At 42.1% G+C, this 15,322-nt stretch overlaps 1 protein-coding gene across 2 annotated transcripts; it reads right to left on the minus strand.

Annotated features, from left to right (window-relative positions):
- Positions 1–90: 90 nt before the first annotated feature.
- On the minus strand, positions 91–12,590 carry LOC306817467 (cytohesin-1-like). Of its 2 annotated transcripts, none has more exons than XM_079334363.1 (12): positions 12,410–12,590; positions 7,434–7,516; positions 5,585–5,649; positions 5,010–5,076; positions 4,726–4,844; positions 3,438–3,631; positions 3,036–3,184; positions 2,757–2,868; positions 2,149–2,225; positions 1,973–2,044; positions 979–1,133; positions 91–902 (listed from the first exon to the last, which is right to left on the minus strand). In XM_079334363.1, the coding sequence occupies exons 1-12, from the start codon at positions 12,435–12,437 to the stop codon at positions 824–826; spliced, it is 1,200 nt and encodes a 399-aa protein (XP_079190489.1). In that variant the 5' UTR covers positions 12,438–12,590; the 3' UTR covers positions 91–823. The 2 variants fall into 2 exon arrangements, with proteins under 2 accessions (XP_079190489.1, XP_079190490.1); XM_079334364.1 differs by lacking the exon at positions 12,410–12,590 and adding an exon at positions 10,116–10,318 and having other exon boundaries at positions 2,149–2,227; positions 2,756–2,868.
- Between the last annotated feature and the right edge of the window lie 2,732 nt (positions 12,591–15,322).

A 15,322-nucleotide genomic window follows, 5' to 3' on the forward strand; every position in this document is an offset into this window, starting at 1 on the left:
AAAGAAAAAACAGCTCGGAGTCACAAATTGAATCTCTCATCACTGATTGACTTTCCACTTCTGACAAGAAAAACAAACCAGAGATGAATATTGTTCTGCAAAACTTTTAATGAGAACGGAAAAAGACAAACTTCAAACAATAAATTACAAGAAATCTGGATAAATAAATATTTAGCTATTAAAGCGTTGCCTTCATATTTCAGTGACAGTTCTTTGACTCGAGACAAACAGCAGGAAAAATAAGCAAACAGGCTGATAAAAAAAAGGAAGTATTTTATGGCAAAAACATTAAAGATGAGGTCCAGGCTTCCGGGTGAGAGATGCCTGCACTTTGTCTTCCAGTAGATTTCTTCTTAAAGTATTTAAGTGAATGAGATGGTTTAGTTGAAGTCTAGACAGCAGACCTCAGCTGGTCAATCAAGGCTCGCACTCCAGTACGATGAGATTTAGCCACCAGCTGCAGCTCCGCCCTTCTTACAGTCCCTTTTCTGACGCGCTGAATTTCTGTTCCAGTCAGTTTTACAGCCCGACTGCTGCCCTCTTCTTCAGACTGAAATGTTTTAAGTGGCTGCAGCCTGAGTGTGTACAGTATGAAGTGTTTCTGAAGTCAGTCAGACACATCTGAACTGTCCTCAGAGCACGATGAAAGAAGAGGACAGCAGAAGGATCTGCATGAACAGAGGAGTGCTCAAAAGAAGAAGTCAATGACCAAAAGCTGAATCTGAAGAGAACAAGGTGCTGAAGATGACAGAAGAGGAGCTCCTCTGCTGCAGGTCCAGGAGTTTCAGGTCCACATCCAGTAAAGATTTAAACCCCGGCGGCTCTACAGACCCTTCAGAGACGAGACCTTCTTCTTCCGAGCAGCGAGCATCTCGTAAAATGGGTCTTTGCTTATGGCGGCTCTGCAGGGTGGAGAGGGAAGGTTAGAAAACAATCAGCATTGTCACCCTTAAGATAGAGAGTTTGAATGAGGCTCACTTCATGCTGTTCATCCACTCGTCCTTCTCCTCCGCTGTCGGAGCAGAGATCCTGTAGTAAGTGTGGTTGCCCTCGACGACGCGGCCGTCTGCCTCCGTCTTGCAGGCTTTGATCACCTGATCTTTGTGGTCTGGGATGAAGAGCTCGAAACAGTTCTGAAAGGGACAAAAACATCAAGTGTTGGTTGGAATGGAATAAAAACATTTCATGACAATAAAAAAAAATCTCCAGGAACAAATCTCTTAAATAAGTGATCCGCTGCTCTGTGTCTGATAACAGTTCATGTTTTAAAGACATGATTACACCATGTGAGTTTTAAGTAACTCAACTATAATATACTGTATCTAACAGCAGGCGTTTTAAAATACATGCAGAATAAACGTTTTAATGAGCGTCATGACTTTTTCAAAACATCCCATTGTTGCTTATTTGTAACTTTCAGGATTTATTTATGCTCATTCTCTTGACTCCAGTTTTGAAAACTTTTGCACATGTTCGTTCTGTGTGTTTACCATTTAGCAGGCTTCATTTTCAGGGATGGAGAAATTTGAAATGTTTTTGACATTAAATTTTTGGCCCTTTTATCAAGTTTTTTTTTTTTTGTATGTTTTAAAAAACGTTTGGAAATATTGACTTTTCTTTTCCCTTCAAGATCTTGTTTTTTAATAGTTTCGGAAAGTCTTGGACTTATTTCGCCTGAGGTTTTTGTATTACTCACTGGGTTATAATTTCATGGTATCTTAAGAAGAAAAAGATGTTTTCATGCTGGGTGTTTGCTTCCAGATGGCTCCTATTTCACTTCTGGAAAGTTCCCACATGCATGAATACTGTTTATTGGGCTTCATCAGGTTTTTATTTATGGAAGTTTTTTAAACATTACTAATGTCTTTTTTTAGATTTTTTTCTTCCTCTAGATTATTATTATTTTAATGGTAGTTTAAAAAACTGTCACTGAGAGAGAAAAATAAAAACAGCTACATTTCGCTTTATTTACCGGTTTCTTGGAGTCCTCGACTTCTCTGATACTCAGATTCTCCAGTGGAATAATTCCTCGAGGCTCTTTATCCTTTTCAGGCAGAGAAAAAAAACAGAATATGAGAACTCTTACCTGCAGTCCTGCATGCAGTTATCCAATATCTTTTGTTTTGTAGCCGAACAGGAAGAACTTACAGTCGTATATTCAAAGTAGTAGAGGCAGTTATCAGTGAGAATAAACCAGCGTCTCTTCCAGGTTTTGACCCGTCCACCTGAGGGGAGATTACAGCTGGTCTGAGAGTCGGAACAAAAAAAACTGAACTTTACATGAAAGCAGCAGCACTCACAGAGCAGCAGGTTAAAATGAGCTGACTTATCAAATCAACAAACTCTGAAGTTAACACTCAGGTCAGTGGTCTGCAGTTAGAAACAGATGTGCAACAGCCTTTTTTTCCCTCACATCTGGGCTTAGCAGCATTCAGCGCAGGGTGAAAGCAGAAACACAATCTATTTTTTGCATTTTGAAGCCGATGTGAGGGTGAAAACGTAAAGGCAGCAGGAAGGGGAAGAAGCAAAGCAGTGCATCACAGCTGGGTACTTTAAAGGTTACATACCTCCTGGAGTCAAAACACATGAAACACAAACAAACAAGAAAAACATTACAAAATGAGAAGAACAAAATGACTCTTGTGTCAAGCTTTTTTTTTCCTCCTGTTATGTTTTAAAGATGTTGTTACAGAGTCGGCCCACTAGAGGGCCCTCCGGCTTACAGTGACAAATTGGCCTTCACTATATGAACACACCGAGTTTGAGCAGCCATCCTTCTCTGTCAGGGTTGAAGAACGTGTGTGTGAGGTCGTTCCCATCGTCCTCTGGGATCTTAAAAGGTTCATTCTTGATGCTGTCGTACAGGTTCTATGGAGAAGGAAGACGAGAGGGAGGCACGAGGACACAGGATGTTTGACTTTTAGGGAGTTTTGGCTGAAATCATCGATATCTTGTAAGTGCCCACATACATTTCAAAAAAAAAAAAAAAAAGCAGGATTTGATGTAAGTTGTTGTGAGTTTGTTCGTTTTCTCACCCTGAGAAGCTCCTCTGGCAGATCTCCTCCATCGTTGATCCCTCGGTTCATGGACGTGAATCTCTGGACGGACGGTTTGTCCTTGACGTTCGGGTTGTGTAGGCTGGTGTTTAACATGATCACAGCGAACGACAGAATGTAACACGTATCTGTAAAAGAAAGAACAAAGGGGTTGTAATCCAAGACTTCTACACACCGAGGTCGGAAGTCAAAGCGATGAATTAAACAGGCCTGATGTGTTTTTGTAACATTGTCAGAGCTCCTTCACATATTCATGTTTGTGGCCAGAATGAAGAATGAAGACTCTACTTTCTTTTTTGTTGTTGTTTCGAACTAAAATATACAAAAAAAAAATCTTGACTGTAACTTGTTTGAGCTCCCAGCTGGCTGCATCGGCTGTACCTGTGCTCTGGAACACTCCGGGGTTACAGCGACAGTATCTCTGAGCGAACGCCTCCATCATGCGGTCGATCTTCTGAGCCTCACCCGGCAGCCTGAAGCTCCACAGGAACTGCCTGAGGGCCTGGACCAGGTTTAGATCTGTGAACTCGTGTAAGTCGAGGAAGGCGTGCAGAACCTCGATGTTAAAGTCATCTCTGCACGACGCGTAACATCCCACACACACACACACACACACACACACACACACACACACACACACACACGAGGGGGAGGAAACAGAAGGAACACAGGATCACAGACTGGACGCAGCTCAAACCGTTTGGATGAGATTAAACACATCAGATGAAAACAGATCTAAACTTAAGCTCATCTTTTAATATCAACATCATATTGATAAGGCCTGATCTGTCCTCACATGTAAGAACATGCAGAGCTTTGTAAAAGTCCAAAGAGGAGTCTCTTACAGAACATCACTTTAAATGTCACAGGAGGACATTAAAGGAGTCTGTTTCCAAAAGCTTAGCTCAAGTTCAACGTGTGAACAAAATCTTAAAACCCTTTAAGAGAATAGGATGAGAAAGTCATTGCACCGTTTAATATCTTTAATGTGATATCCAAGACCGATTCTGATGAATCAAATGCTTTGAACAAGTTTGTCAAATAAAGATGTTAATTATCGCCTGATCACAGTGCTGCATACTACAAACCTTTTCTCAGTACATAACTCTGAATATTTTAGATTGAATGCTGTGCTGGTGAAAACAAAAGGGCATTTATCTCAACACAGGATCAGTCACAGAAAGCAAACTTATCTTTTTCTGCCCCCCCCCTCTTTTTTTTTATGTGACCTCAATAGTCACTGAACTCTTGAACTCGAAGAGATTCTGCCTTAAAGACGCAGCTTTTCTTACAAACCAGCTGACTTCAACAAATGACTGAACACTTAATACAGAATGTACAGTATGTATAGTCAACAGAGCCATTCAGCCGAGCAGCAACTGCCACTTTTAAAACAGAAGAAGAAGAATGACTATAGAAGGTCACAAAGCGAGTTTAGCTGCAGGAATCCTCATTACGCCTCGGCGCCACATCTTGTACTCTTTCTCAAAAGATCAAAATTTGGTTGAAGTAGCATTTAAAAAACGGTGACTGCCATATTCTGGCTTTAAAGCGCCTCTTTAGAAACTAATCGGTGAAGTCACAGAGACTACTGAGTGTCCTCTGCTCTGAAAAGTCTAAATGTCAGCTGTGAAAAAAGGTTTTATTTGATCTCTGTAGTGTCCCTCACCTCTCCCCGAGGAAGTCTCCAATCGCCGTCTTGTTGAGCCCTTCACCCTTATAGAGGAACTGGGCGATGTCATCGCTGGTGTTTTTCAGGAGGGAGCTGTCAATCAGGAAGCGAATCCCCTGAGAGAGACGAGCAGAGAAACAACACCGTCAGTCAAAATGATTCAAACTTCTTTCAGACTTTATTTTGTCCGTTAGCAGGAGCTAACTCTTCTCATTGACACTGACAGAGAAAGCTACAGATCCTTAACTGTTACCTGTACAATGAGCCTGATTCATTCTCACCTTCTTGGGGTCCATGTTGAACTTCTTTCGGCCGATGGCCATTTGTTTGTTCCTATGCATGCTTTTCCTAAAAATGAGATGAAACAGAAAGAAAAAAACCTCTTACACAATGTCTTTGTTTTATTTTCACTTGAACAAAACTGCCGTTGATTGGTTCATTCATTTGTGGGATTTACATTATTGTTCCTCCTACGAGCTAAAGTGCCAAAAAAAGTTTTAGCTTCTCATTTCTGAGGAACTCGAGTTTATTCGGAGTTCCTTTTAACAGTAAAGTGAATCCCCTTGAGTGTGGAGATTCATTTTTGACCTTCCAGACATCAAATACAACAGTCCACTCGAGGTGAAGAAGGTGAAGCTCCCACAATATCAAGACTTTTGAACATCTTTGGGTTTGCTTCTCTCTTTCCAGATAATCACTGAACTAATCACGCCTTTGGATAAACATTCGACACATTCATCGATAATTTAAACTAAAGCCGTCTTGTTTCTGTTTGGATTTTGTTCAGGTCATTTTTGTGGAGTGCACTGATTGGCCCACAGCTTCCCACACATAGGATTGTTGAAAGACACTTTACCTCTCTTCAGTCTGACCCAGGCTTTCAATCTCTATGGTCACCTCTGCTATCTCATCCTTCAGCCGCTGAGAGCAGACAGCCAAACACGAGGAGAGACATGAAGGAAAAGAAGAAAAAAAAAAGAAGGAGAAAAATAACAGCTTTGTTGTTTCTCTTTTGAAGCCACAGAAACCCAACAGACGTGTACACGTGTTTTATTTGTGACATCTGACGTTCCCAGAAAACCTCTGGAGGTGCTTTGATCCCACCGTCTCATGGTCGTCTGCTCCAGCTACACTCAGACCCAAACATCCAGATGAGCACTTACACACAACATGAACATAAAAAACCAACAAGCTAAAAGTGCAGATGTGATTCACTCGCTCAGCCCGTCTCTTTCTTTCTCACAGCACGAGTTTTGTGGAACAGAAAATCGTCTCTGGGAGCTGAAGCACCTGTTCTGGGGTCAATGCTGACCACCCTTTCCCCTGATTCCCTCTCCTCTGTGCTGACCCAGATTTACCCAGCCAGTCTCTCCCCCCCTCCCCCCTTCGTGACTAACTCCCCGGTCTTCTGAGTGTCGCACTGGAGGGGAGACGGGAGTGTGCAGGATCAAAGACCTCGACTGGCTTAGCTGAGCTGCTCCACAGAGCGCAGAGTTTATGAGTGGAAAGAACAGAGGAGAGAAACAGTGAGCCCAGCAAAAAAGTTAATGAACTAAGGTAATTACAGAAGAGAAGGAGACGAAGCCCGAGTGGTAGAGTCGAGCTATAATCACCTACAACTCCCTCTGAGCGCCTGTGTGTGTGTGTGTGTGTGTGCGTGCGTGCGTGCGTGTGTGTGTGTGGGTTAAAAACAGGTAAACAGGGTACATAAGTGCACTTGTCTGTATTCCTCCATGTGGGTTTCCATGGTTACCCTCCCACACAAACAAGCAGCGTCGTCTTTCTCCATTACTGAAATATTGCATGGCTCATTACCCATCAGCCCCCCAGGGCGAGACCTGGTGAGCTTAGAGGAGAAAAGCGCAGAGCGAGCGTCGACCTTGGTAATAAACTCCATCAATCTATTCACGCCGCGTCGCAGCCTGAAGGCACGTTTGTGTTTCCTGAATGTTCTTCATGTGTTTCTATGTCCAGCTTGCCCACAGTACACAAAGTGAACTGAAAATGATTCGATCCAAAATCTTCAGAATTATTTTAGAAGTTTGGTGAGGAATGAAAATACCGTCCAGTTTACAAAAAGTTTAAATGTAGAATTTAACGATGAAGATTCAGTGATATTATCTGTCAGCTTTTCGGCTACGACGTCTTTCGATTTCATCAAGTTTGTAGATGTGAAAAACTTTTTTTAATTTTATTTTATTTCAGGTTAAAGTGAAACTAAGGCAAGGGGCGAACCCATCCATGGACAAAGCCTTCAGGAGACACACACACACACACACACATACACACACACATATACATACTGTATATACACAGAGACAAAGAGAGACCATCCCCCTCCATACACTATCACTCCAGACAAAGACGGTCATCCATCGTAAACGTGTACAGTAACGCTCCACTGGTCATATTCCCAGACCCCTCTCGCCCTCACACACACCTCCCTGGGCGCACTGGTCTAGACGTGGAAGAACAAAATCTGTTCAAGGACGCAGAACTACCTGAACAATGAGAAGGTTAGACAAAGAGGAAAAACACACAATAAGCTGTGCTGCTGTCATTGCTGCTTATTAAATATGCCATGAACCTGAGCGTGAAAAGATCCCTTTGTTAACATTGTAGGAATCAAAAGTTTAATTCCAGAACATTTCAAATTAAAGTCTTAAAGCTTGAAAGATGTGTGTGTGTGTGTGTGTTTTTTTTACTTGTATGTCGTGGAGTAGTTCTTGTTTTCTGCGGCGGATGCTTTCCAGCTCCTGTCTCTCCTCTGGACTGAGGTCATCGGGCACTGAAGAGGGAAGCACATGCAACACTCAGATACACACATCAAATACTCTGTCCTACACACAAAGTGCAACACATTACACACAAACAATGGAAATGCTGCAGCAGCTGCACAACAACACACACACACACACACACACACACACACACACACACACACACACACACACACACACACACACACACACACACACACACACACACACACACACACACACACACACACACACACACACACACACACACACACACACACACACACACACACACACACACACACACACACACACACACACACAGAAACAAAAGGGAGACGAGTGACCTGAGAGTCCCACTGCTCGGGCTCACTATGGAAACACAAGATTTAAGCATCCAGAATATCTCCCCAGGATCCAAAGACCAAAGTGAAGGGTGAAATGAAATCTCTGTTTCATACTGAAGTATAAATACACACACACACACACACACACACACACACACACACACACACGCACACACACACGATGAAACAGAAAGACTTGAGTCATGATTAGAAGGAATTAAAAAATCTGTTTCTTTTCCGTATTTTGAGTTGGATCTACACACGACAGATAATATACTGTAGGTCGAGGCTTCATTCTTCATCCCAGGTCATCTTGATACTTCTTCATGTTTTCACAGGTTGTTGTGTTTCATTAATGAACCTTCTGACACAGATCACGATGCATAACCACTTATAACTGTCTTCACTGTCTTCCAACCACAACATGGAAATGAGCCATTTATTACGTTCAATGATGAGCTCAAACTTATTCAACCTAAGAACTCGAGAGGTCGTCGATAAAAAGAGAAGCCGTTTGCAAAAGAACTTTTCTTGTAGATTTCAATGATCTTTCAATGAAATATTCAGGTGACAAACCAAGAAGAAGACAAAAATAATAATTACTACTGCTTTAAACTTTTTTTCCAGCTCCATCTGTCAGTGACGTCTGATGACAAAAAAACATGTTTGAGGAAGAAACGGAGAGACTGAACTCGGACACAAATGATTTACTGTTAAAACCATCGAGCAGGGTGAACTCATCACTGCGTCCCCTACTTTAAACAGAGAGTTGAACATACTGAGGCAGAAACGGTCCATCATGGTCTCATTACAGCATCAGAGCTCTCGACGAGTGGCTTCATTAGAAACTGATTTTTAAATGACACACACACGCCTTACCTTTAAAATGAAAGAAATGCTGAACTAGCTTTGAAAAGAAACTTCATGAAACGTCTGTTGAGCTCATTCGTCCATCCAGCCTTTCTGTCGTTACTCAGACACACAACTGTACTCTGATAGAAGAGCAGCTCATGAGGCCACACACACACACACACACACACACACCGTCTGCAGAGCGCTGATAAGATGACGAGTGAAATATTGACACGACAGTGTCTGACATGAGGTTTATACTTGAGAGGGAAAAAAAAAAGGTTTGCTTCTAGAAAAAAGAGAAAGCATCATGTGAGATCACCTCTCTGATCTGTATCATCTCCACTTCACATCATCAGATATTACACCATGTTCTTCCTCTCCAGCATGTTAGATTAAAAACAAAACTTGAACCTACATCGATACAACTCTGCAAAGAACCCAGAAGGCCGTACATACATTGAATAGTTTTAAAACGTGGATTGTCGGCTCTGTACAAATATTTCACGAGAACATTTACACAAAGGATGGAAAGTTCCAGCTCTTTGTCAAACACAGACTTTCTCTTGACATTTAGGCAAATGAAGAGAAGTCTGAGGTGCCAACAGATACTGATACCATTCACACACTGCAGACGCACACACACAGAATGTGCTGCATTCCCTCATCATACACACACACACACACACACACACACACACACACACACACACACACACACACACACACACACACACACACACACACACACACACACACACACACACACACACACACACACACACACACACACACACACACAGACTAACAAACTCAGCCTACAGAGAGGTGTAAGTAGGCCAGAGCAGCAGCTCTCTTATTCTAAACCTGATGGGACAAGAATAAAGTCCCATTGTGAGAACAGAGGCATTCAGCTGTCTTCCTCTCTCTGATCGGAGAGGACATCGAATGATTTATGATACCTTGTGAAACATATGATCATGTGTTCAAACATAAACAGAGTACACACATTCTTTCTGCCTCTCCGGGCTCCTGAGCCCACTGCACTGCATCGTCTCCAGCTCACCGAGTGTGTGTGTGTGTTTGTGTTGGTACGTAACGGGACACCTTGCCATAGCAATGCTGCACATGACCAGCTGCTACGGACAGGCAACATACTCGGGCTTAAAGTTTCCTCTCTATCCATCCACCTTCACACTCTGGTTTAAAAGTTATGCAACACTTTACATCCTGTGCAGACAAAAGACACGGTTCAAAAGATAAGAAAAGCACGTACGCAGGTTCTGGCAGCTTTCTCAAGAAGATGTGACGACATAATGCACGCACAAACACTCATTCATGATAAGTTTCTGTAAAACAGCTCAAAAGCAGAAGTTCTGATGACGCACAGAACACCTACACATTTGTGTAATAATCCTGAGGCTCATACCAGAGAAAGCTTCCCGTCTGAGGAACCCGGCTTCTTTGCTGTTTATTCAGGAGTTTGATTCTTGCTCCTGGTATTTTTAAAGCTCCTCTATTTCCAGCCAACAATTCCAGTACAAAACCATCCTGTTTGCTGCAGTCCGGTCTGGCGCCTCCAACATACAAAAAAAATAATCCAGTCCTGCCAAAGCCCTCCAATCCCAATCCTGTGGTCCTCTGGTGCAGCCTCCCCGCTCTGTAATCCTCAGGCTCTCATTCCAGCAGAGGGGAGACAGGAGGGGAGAGGACCTTCAACTAAAATTAGGATGAGTGTGTTTGAGAAGCGTGTGTATGTGTGTGTGTGTGTGTGTGTGTGTGTGTGTGTGTGTGTGTGTGTGTGTGTGTGTGTGTGTGTGTGTGTGTGTGTGTGTGTGTGTGTGTGTGTGTGTGTGAGGGAGGGAGGGAGAGGGGGTAAAACCCTTGTACTCTCATCTTGCTCTCCCCCACTCCTCTCTCGGTCCAGCTTGACTCCTCCCACTCAATGTGAGCTCATCACAGATACAGGCTCCCCCACGTGGACACCGGTGTCCATGAAAGGGAGCGAGAGGATGGAGAGGGAGGACTCACCAACTTTGGATGCAAATCACAAACAAAATGCACAATTTGACAAAAATGCCTCTTTTTTTTCTTATTTCTTAAAACACACATTCCTGAAAATGTCCAGACAATTTAAGGACAGACTGAATGCTCCCTGATTTTCCAGTTCACAAATGGACAATGCAGAAATAGCACACAAAGCGACAGAGCTATTCTTCATCCTCTAAAGTTTTTTTGGTTTTTTAGAAATAAAGTTAGAGAAAGCCCACAGCTTTGTTGTTTTTTTGCCTGTATCCACAGTATCACTGTGAATTTCTCCACTTGCGAGATGAATAAAGGATTATCTTAACAGAGATACAGGAGAAGGTCAAGTTAGAGAAAAAATATTGTCCGTTTTCATTCAAACGGACAAATCTAGGTTAAATCTGGGTAGAAAGTTGTGTGGGCTTTCTGTTGACTTCTTTGGGGGGAAAAGAAGCATCTGATGTCACACTCTGTGTCTGCATGATGCCAATAATCCCGTAGAGCAAATAAACAAAGCGGGCACTTCAGCAGGGCTTTCGTACAGTGTGTTGTTAAAGAACCTCTGTGGAAAATGTGATACTGCTAACCACTAGCATGGCAGCTGACCCAGGACCTGAGGTAAGTCAGTTTGGGTACAAAATAATCTTCCTTTTCAGATTGAAAGATTCAGTGTCTGGTGCTGTTAACATTGAAAGCGCTCACAAGGCTATTAATTGTCCATTTATCTGCTCCCTGCCCCGCGGAGAACAAGATCTAGAGTGATAGAATTAGGCAGTTCTGTTAACCATCCCTTGTGACTGATCGCATTCACACATAGATAAACTGTGACTTCACACAGACAAACACCCATCCCAATAATGAAGGAGAAACGAAGTGAAGACTTTCAGATAGCATGTGAAGTGTCTCTCAGAGAGAAAGAGGCTCTCTGACCATGTTGAACAACGAGTTACAAAATCACTGTTATTGTGAAAACAAACTACCTGAACTTGTGGAGGTTTTAATATTCTGCTTGACCGCTTTAATTGCTTTTTCCATACCTGACAGAATAAGTCTGTTTTTGTATTACTCTCAGGCAAACTTTGTTTTTACAGCTTTTTCCTTCCTGACAGAATAAAACACATCCTGTAGGCGTTGCTCCATCTATCAGAGGAAACAGTGCAGTTGTGAAGAAGCTTGATTTATGATCCAAGTGAAGTGTTTTTTTAGAGCATATTTCCCTTTTTTTTCTGCAGAGACTTTCTCTCCAAACCCTTTATTACAGACTTGGGTCACAAGTTTGGGAAACTGTGCAAAGAAGTGCATGCAGCCAAGTCAACTAGTAATTTTGAGGGCAATCCCTCCAACAAAAGAGTGCATTGATCGTATTTATAGACACATGATGAACTATATAGTGCTGCTCAATAAGCACAAACCCCCATGAGGTCTGGCCTCAATCCAGATAATAATAATGGATCTCTTGTGCCTGATAATAAAGCCTACCAAGCAGTCAGATAAGGACTTGTTGCTTTCTCTCTGTTGGTTGGGGAAAAAACAATCTAACACACTCAATAAAGCGTTTTAAAGACAATGAGGTGATGTTTACGTCTGTTAGCGTGAGGTAAAGTTACGTCAGTTAACTAAGCCTGCTATCCTGGTTAGCTGTCTAAGTTAGCCGCTGTTCGCCTTTTTGACTACATTAAAGCGGTTCAAGCAACTTACCAACTCCTTCTTCCGACTTTAAAACCATGGCTGTGCTGTTTGTCAACGCCTGCTTGGGAAACTTTTTCTCCTCAAAGTGTCTCCGAGGGGTTTAAAAAAGGTGTCGGTATAGTTATTCAGTTACCGTTAGACTGACAACTGTCCGCGGAGGAGGAGGGACAGCCGGTGTTGGAGAAGGATGACGTCGGCGGGGCTTCGACGGCAGCAGCCAATCAGAGAGCGATGGAACGCAAACAGACTCCCCGTCTATTTAATTATCTGTTTATCTCATACACTGTATTATTATGCTTTACAGTCTATGGTTTATCTCTTTCTAATTTAATTCAATTCAAACGGCTTTATTAGCATGGAAGATATACATTAACATTGCTAAAGCTCATTATTAAAAATAATACACGTATAATATAAGAGATTCATCTATCTATCTATCTATCTATCTATCTATCTATCTATCTATCTATCTATCTATCTATCTATCTATCTATCTATCTATCTATCTATCTATCTATCTATCTATCTATCCATCCATCCATCCATCCATCCATCCATCCATCCATCCATCCATCCATCCATCCATCTATCTATCTATAACATGTAACTGTACAGTGAACCAGCCTGTTATTTAATCTCAAAAGAGATTACATGGTTTTGAATGCCCCTCATTCCCAGGGGAAAGAATGAAAACAACAAAAACGTCAAATGGGTGTAATTGCGGGCTTAGAAACCAGTTTAAATGTCTTTTGGCCTTGGAATATGCATACATGTTCTTTGTAAAGCCCTAACACCCAACCTAGTGTGTCCATCAGTGTGTGTGTGTGTGTGTGTGTGTGTGTGTGTGTGTGTGTGTGTGTGTGTGTGTAAACTAAGGTGATAAAAGTTGTAGCAAAAGGACATATTCTTCTCCTCATTAAGTTTGGAAAAAAATTAATGACTCAACAAGGGGCAAGAAAAATAACAACCTTCAGAGAAGATCAACAGATTGATCAATTTAAATGGTTGTGAGGACCGACGAGGCAGTTTTGATTTGAATGATGGGTGGCCTTTGTGTTATGCAAAGAGGAAGGGAGAGGAGAGGATGCAGGGAAGGATAGAGGAAAAGAGGGCAGAGGATTGCAGCTGTGAGCTTGAATCGGTGCTTTATCCAGAATTTGGACACACCAAAAACAGGATATGCTGAGAAAGAGGTGGGTGAACAACTGCTTCAATAGTTTAAAGGGTCAGATCACCAAAATACAGACGATATATATTCTCAACTTCTGATGAGAAACAAGCTGTGAATAGTTTTCATTTGGACGTTTTTCTTTGGTAGAAAGAACATTAAAAGACAGTTGTTGAAAGAGAGGCATGATGTAGATTATTTACAATAAAGGGGTATAATGGAGAGTCAGTTACCAAGTTTTCTGGAAGGACACCCCACAGGTATGCTTTTGTGATTTCTGTATTGGAAGTATTTAAGTGGGCAACCTGGAAGGCACATTTCCTCTAGCTGAAAGACACCTGGAAGCCATGATGTGATGTTTTCTCTATTTAAAGTGCAACCAATCATGTCCTCATTCATACATGGCCTTCTCCGACACCACCTCAGGAAGTGTGGACAATGGGAATGTGAGGAAAACAAAGGAGAAATCCTCCTTTATGTTGTTTTGTATAGCGTCTTGAGATAACAGTGTGAATAGGCGCTATACAAACAATGATTGATTGATTGATTGATTGACTTCATCACATGTTTTCCACTGGACAGGTAACTGAACAGCTCTGTAGTTTTCTTCAGAGGGGAGCTCCAGTGGGTTCTTTATAACATATCTTTACCACCCCCTTTACTTAGCTGAAAGAACATCCTCGACACAATTTAGTCATTTTTGTTACACTTCTTGAAAAGCGACCCTGGAGGACATGTTTGCAAATGTTCTCCAATTGATGGGCAACTTCAGGTCCAGTGTCAAGTTTTCTGCACTTGAGGGGATCTCAAGAACACACTTCATCATGTTTTCATCACTGGAAAAAACACTTTTAAGGGCTTTACTCATATTTTCTCCATTTAAGATGAACCCATATGGCATTTTTTTCAGGTGGCTAGCTTTCCATGGGAGCACTTGTGACAATTTTTCCACCAGAATGGCAACTAATAGGGCATTTGATCAAGTTTCTCTGAAGGCACATCATCATGTTGTCTGTATAACCTGTATTATGTTTTCTACTCTGACATGGCTGTAATATATGGGTAATCTTCCTCTGAGACTGGCATGACTACTACCACTAGAGCTGGCAGTGAACAAACGATATGAATTATTTCCATTGGACAGAACAGTATTGCCCATTATGAAAATGGTCTGCTTAACAGCTAAAGGTTACAACAGTGAAAGCATCACTGTTAGAGAGGCCTTTAGGCAAAGATATGATGAAGTGGAGAGTAGAAGGAAATCACAAGGAAATAGAGGGGAAGTACAGCTTTAGAAAGTCAGGTCATAAAATCAGGACAGCAAATGGAAATAACCTGGGTAAGCACCTCGCTGCTTTATCGTGTGAGATTTTGAATGAGGACATTTTCATGAAATCAAAGCACCTCCTTGGAAGGAGAGCAGTGGGCAGAGATGGAGATTACGGCTCCACGCAGAGCACTCACCCACTGAAGAGAAGGACGTGTGGAGTAGAGGATGATAGGTGTGCGTCATGTTCTTGAAACAAGACCTCGATAACACACACAGTTTGCCTGACTCGTGTCTGCCGCAACTCAGAAATGTCAAAAACACAGCATGGCACACTCACACGAATAAACACACACACTCACACAACACACGCTCACACAACTCAAAGTGCTGCTTAAAAACCTAACAGGGAATCACCACGGCAACTGAACACTTGTAGCACAGTCTTGTTTTCCATTTCTCACTGTTTCTGTTTTTATACAAAGAG

The sequence above is a fragment of the Symphodus melops genome, assembly GCF_947650265.1.
Source record: "Symphodus melops genome assembly, chromosome: 21".
Lineage (NCBI taxonomy): Eukaryota > Metazoa > Chordata > Actinopteri > Labriformes > Labridae > Symphodus > Symphodus melops.